At 47.1% G+C, this 5,755-nt stretch overlaps 1 protein-coding gene across 2 annotated transcripts in view; it reads right to left on the bottom strand.

Moving 5' to 3' along the window:
• The window catches only part of FASLG (Fas ligand (TNF superfamily, member 6)), an 11,674-nt gene extending 6,540 nt beyond the window's left edge, over window positions 1–5,134 (bottom strand). Inside the window, exons 1-2 of one of the 2 annotated variants that reach the window (XM_012657745.1) lie at window positions 4,646–5,134; window positions 4,014–4,059 (exon numbers count right to left, since the gene is read on the bottom strand). In XM_012657745.1, the coding sequence (XP_012513199.1) occupies window positions 4,014–4,059; window positions 4,646–4,984 (385 nt within the window). In that variant the 5' untranslated portion in view covers window positions 4,985–5,134. The remainder of the gene's footprint in view (window positions 1–4,013; window positions 4,060–4,645) is intronic. The other variant, XM_012657746.1, reaches the window with a different exon arrangement.
• Window positions 5,135–5,755: the final 621 nt, after the last annotated feature.

The raw sequence follows: 5,755 nt of genomic DNA, 5'->3' as shown, positions 1-5,755 counted from the left end.
TGGTGGGACTCTAAATTCCACCATTAAAAAAATATATTTTAAAACCATAAATGGCAATAATCTAACATACTAATCATGCAAGTCCAAACTGTAGGACTCAGAGCAGTCTATATTTCAGAAACAGAGAGGTAAAAAATAAAGCAAATTAAAATAGACATATGCATAAATTATAAAGTTACGACAAAACATAATTAATATAAACACTGATTCATAAAGAGCTGTCATATCAGTTACTGCGTTTAGGACTTGCTACAACCCTTTGAGGTAGGATTATTGTCCCACTTTATAGATAGAAAAATGAGCTTAGAATTTGGAAGCCTCGTCCAAGAAGACGCAGCTACTCACTGTCAGAGGTAGGACCAACACTCAGTCTCCTGACTCCAAATCCAGGGCTCCACCCACTCTGGCTCTGCCGCCCCTTGCACTCTGCAGGACAGAGGCTACAATCTGCCCCAAATTATCATCCAAAGGCCTCAAACAATCACCTCGTAGCACCAAGACCTCAAACACCTTTAATGGCTCCTCACTGAACATGCAGTTGTGTCCAAGTGTCCCCGATGCAGTCCCAGCCCGTCTGTCCAGCTTATTTCCTGACTCACTCACACGGGACACTGCCACAGGACAGGAGCTCCGCGGCTGAACATACCCCACTGCCCTGCCTCTGTGCCTCCTGCCCAGAACGTTCTCCCAATCAGATCTCGGTGCCAAACTCCTAACAATCCTGTGAGGACCATCTAAAACACCTCCTTCTTTGGGAAACCCTCCCAGGCCTTTTTAATCAATATGATCTTCTCCTCCTTTGAAACCTAGGGTCACCCCATCTTCACCTCCCTTGTTGGTTTGACTCCCCTTCTCTGCAGTAACTGTATAACTTATTCCTTTAAATAAGGGCAAATTCCTTACTGTATGTCGAATTCGCCAGTTTCAACTAGTACCAGTAAATGTTTGCCAAATTAAATAGGAGGAATTAAAACAGACAATAGTTCTCAAAATAGACACTGTTTCTCTGACTTCAAATATCTCAGACAAGGTAAGAGAGGCTACCACTTCGCTAACGAGTTCAGCTACCTAAAACGCACAAGAAAGATTCATAGAAAGGTGCTTGTCTGTCGCAGGCTTGCGATTAGCCTGCGAAACTCACGTATGGCATGAGGAGGGCCCGACCCACTCAGAACATTACCTGAGTAATCGTGACCTCTCTAGCCACCCACGACAGCCTACCATGAATGAGGCGTTAGCGAACAGGAAGGCAAAACTGAGTCCTTTCTACCTTCCTGCACCACAAGCCATCTGAGCAGCTGATCTGGCGCTGGGCCATGCGCTGACAGGAAATGCAGCAGAGAACCGCATGTTGCTCGCCTTTGTGTCCCTCACAGAGCCTGGTACAACCTTATTCTCACAGAAGGTACACGCTGAAAGTGCCCGCTGTCTAAATACTGGAATAAACAGTCTGGAAATACATCCTAGACATTGGCGATGGCTGTTTCCTGCCCCCGGGTCTTAGCACACGCGTTCTCATGCTGGAATGCTCCCCCATCCCCCACCCCACCCCGCCCCACCGCACGCAGCTCCTGGCTGGCCAGCTCCCGACCCTCGGGGGTCAGCATAAACAGCACCTCCTTAGGGGGGGCCTCTCCAGACCGCTGGAGGGTCCCAGTTAGTGCAATTTGCAATTACGTTATTTGCTTGCTTTTGTTTATCTCCTCCCCAACACTAAAAGCTCCACGAGGACAGGCCCCCTGGGCTCTCTCATGCTCAATCGTCACCCAACACCCGACACCCAGTCTCGCACACAGGAAGCTCTCCAAGAACCCTTGTGAACGAATGAAAGATTTAATTCGTGAACTGTGGAAAAAGTGGAAAATGTAAAAAGAAGCAAATAAGAAGGTGAAAATAATCTATATCAGTACCTCCCAAAGAAAAATCACTGTTAGCACTGTTGCAGTTCCTTTCTAAGAATATAAAAATATGCATATGTGCTTACATAGTCAGTATGAAACGAAACATACCCGAACTTGTCTTTTTATCTGGCAATACAGCGAGCACAATCCCCGTGGCATTAAATGTCCTGATTCGTGGTTTTTAGTCGCTGCATCTTATGCTGCCATCTGAATACACTGTAGCATATTTAACTACTCTCCCATTATGAGGCATTTAAGTTTCTTCCGAATTGTTCATTATAAATAGCCTCACAAGGAAGTGATGAACATCTTTATGTATAAATGTACAGGCGCGTCTCTGATTGTTAAGATAAATGCTTAGTGATGAAATCAAGGGTAAGCTAACAGTTTCCAGCTTTTAATATGTACGTCCAAACTGCTCTTCAGAAAAGCTATGTTAACCTACATGCACACCAGCTGGAGCTAATGTTTAAGCAGGACCTTTTCTCTCACGTCTTTGCCAATCTGGGTTTTTATTTTTACTCTTTACTAATTTGATGGATAAAAATAGGTATCCCCTTCTTTTAATTTGTGTTGCTTATCTTTTTAGTAAAGTCACTAATTTGATTTCCATGTGATAATTCACCAATTCCTCCTCCCTCTGGGTTGACCTGGGGAAGACAGTTATTTACTAGGGTAGGTAGAACTGACTCATCTGTTCATTTGACTTTTAATCACTAAAATAACTCCATAGAGTGGGTGAAGGATGAGTAATTAGGTACCTATCTGACCAGCCACATTCCACTGATTTTCAAAGGGATTTTATTTTTAAAATCCTCCAGAGGCTTCACTTCTCTAACAAGTATTTCCACTCTGCTTGTGTACATATGGACTTTCTAACACTTAGGGACTTGGACCCAGAACTAGAGACCAGAACATCCCAGCGATGGCTCCTACGAGAGCTAGGACAGTAGGCAGATGGGGACACTACAGTAGGCACGTCCTGAGAACTAGACCAGGCTCCACTACATGGATGGGCCAAGCTGCCGTCTGTTTTCTTTTGAGTTTCCAAAGATGAGATTTTCCTATTGTCTTTGCAGAGATATCCTGCTTTTCACTTATTTCTCATGCCAGGGCCACTGTAGAGAAACAGGAGTTTCCTCATTTCATGAGGACCAGTCCAGGTACTGGAAAGCCCTGCAGGTGACGAGGCATCTAGAGGCCATGTTGCTCCTGGCCCCAGTTCCATTCCAGTGGTCTTGGACAGCTCTAATCTGTCTGGTGTTTTGTTCTCTTCTGAAAAATGAAGTGGCTGGATCAGACACACTCTAAGCTCCCTTCCAACTTTAAAAATTCAATGAATCTTAGTTTAAGACAAATGAAGCATATCCTAAAATCCCTGCCCACAGTTTCCAAAACTATGCCCTGAAATTTCATGAGGTCAGTGTTCAATATTTCGTCTTCGTCCTGTGCTGGCTGTCATACAAAGGATTGTACTTTGTTATCAAAGGTAGCTCCTGACTGTGGGTGAAGCTGAACCATCCTTTGAATAACGGCTACAGTCTTCCTCTGAGCTTCACAGTGACTTCAAAAGAACCCTCCTAATGTGGGCTATTGTCCACTTTTTAAAAGCTGAGTTATAGCCCATAAAATATTTTAAAAATAAAGCTTGACTCTTGAACAATCTCTTTTAGAGAGTTTAAAAGAGGAGAGGACATTTCCCAGAAACAGCTCTCTCTGCCCTCACTTCCCTTCACGTTCCCCTTCTCTTCCCAGGAGTTATGTCCCCTGGCATGTGTGCCAGGCCCTGGATCCCCGTGGAAGGGGACAGGCCTGGAGCCAGCTGCCCAGGGGGCAAAAGTCCAGGGCTGTATATGTGTGTCTCTTTCCAAAGCCAAGTGGAAATGATTTTGAGGTGTGTGCAGTGCTCAGCTACACTGATTTTGAGCAATTAAATTCATTTCATATTTTAAAGCAACTCAAGGAACCATATTGACCAGAGATTCCGAATTAGCCAGGATTCCTCTCAGAGTATAAGCCAAGCATGGGACAGAGTACAGGGCACTCCACCAGCATGGGTCAGGGTTGAGGATTATCTTTGGGAACTCAAGGCACACGCCTAAAAGGACTCACCTATTTGCTTCTCCAGAGATGATGCTGTATGCTTTTGGCGAGTAGACTAGCAAAAGAAAAAGAGAAAAGGTGTATAATAAATAAGAAGTTCTTTAGGCAAAGGAGGCATAGGAAGAAAATACAAATACCTGAGAACTTTTTCTAACTCCAGCTTTGGCCAAGAAATTGTGCCTCACTGTCCCTCAGTTTTGCAATTTGGAGAGATGTCGATATTTTTAAGTATTTTCAAGATTTAGTTCAGTCATTGGAACACATTTACTTCTAAGCAAGACTCAAAGTGTTTTTATTCCTTGAATCACTAGCTATGAGGCAGTAAGTGGTTCAAAGACTGCGTGGACAACTGAGAAAGGAAGAACTGGTTGGCTCTGATTCATTCCAAGAGAGAAAATATTCCATTTTGTAGAATTTCTATTTCTATTCTGCATTTACAAGATAGAAAATATTCCTCTACTTCTCTGCCTATAGAATAGAACGACTAGAAAAATTCACTGGTAGGATAGAAAAAAGGATGGAAAGGCATCTTGCAAGCCAGGCAGTGGTCCACGTGGCCACATCCGCCCTCCACCCCTGCCAGGGCAGAGCTGCGCTTCGCCCAGCGACTCCAGGGGGCAGCGAGCCCCGGGCAGGCTTACCTCGCGGAGTTCGGCCAGCTCCTTCTGCAGGTGGAAGAGCTGAAACATGCCCAGCCCCAACCCCACCAGGGCCACCAGAACCATGAAAAACATCACGAGGAGACACAGGCCTGTGCTGTGGTCCCTCTTCTTCTTCAGGGGTGGCAGCGGTAGTGGGGGCAGCGGTGGCAGTGGCGGAGGTGGTGGTGGTGGCGGTGGTGGTGGTGGCCTCCTTTGACCAGGCCTTCTGGGCACAGAGGTCGGACAGGGGAGAACCGAGCCTGGAGGGTCCCAGGGAGAGCTGGCGCTGCTGTCCACCCAGTAGATGTGGGGATAGGGGTAACTGAAGGGCTGCTGCATGGCAGTCAGTGACCCGGGCCAGCCCCAGCGAGAGGTTTGACGTCTCAGTCCTGTGGCGGCTGAAGTATCGGGGACGGGACTCCTGTTGCTGACTGCTCGAGAGAAGGGGACCCGGCTCGTTCTTATAGAGTTTCCGCAGCCAAGGGGAACACCTCTCTCGCGTGCTCTCTCGCTTGCTCTCTCTTTCGTTCTCTCTTTCCCTCTGTGTTTCGGCTTCTCAGAGAGACACCCACTCACTTTGAAGCTGAGAAGCCTCAAGAAGCTCAGAGCAAACCCCTGGAAGTTTCCACCCACAATTTTCTGATGAAAGCCTTCGAAGCCTCACTTGCTGTCGGTGTGCTGTCTGAAAGGCTGCTGGGCTGCGCCTGCCTTCCCCGGGTCCTGCAGGGCGAGTCGGCACGGGCGTGGCCCTGCGGGTGCGAGCTGCTGCCCAGCTGCAGGAGGGGCCGGTGCGGCAAGCTCGGGCCCAGAGGGGCGAGACCACGGGGTCACGGCCAGAGATGTCCCTCCCACTTCTCACGTTCTGCGCGAGGAAATCATCCCCTGCCTCTGTCCCTTCCCCACACCCAGGTACTCTTTACCCTGACATTGTGAATCACCGTAATTCACAGGTCAAAAACCTGCCCCACCCACTCTAGATATCAGATCAGAGCGAGAAAACCAGTGGCCCATATGCCTGTGGAAACCATGGACCTGCTTTTTTTTGTACTTCACAATGTTTTCCTTTTCATTGTGGGCCCACTTTTTAAAATCAAGATAGTCCACATTTAA

This window comes from Propithecus coquereli, unplaced genomic scaffold, assembly GCF_000956105.1.
Source record: "Propithecus coquereli isolate 6110/MARCELLA unplaced genomic scaffold, Pcoq_1.0 Scaffold56, whole genome shotgun sequence".
In the NCBI taxonomy this organism is placed as follows: Eukaryota; Metazoa; Chordata; class Mammalia; order Primates; family Indriidae; genus Propithecus; species Propithecus coquereli.
The sequence above is the reverse complement of the archived record's forward strand: the minus strand, read 5'-3'. Positions and strand labels throughout refer to the sequence as shown.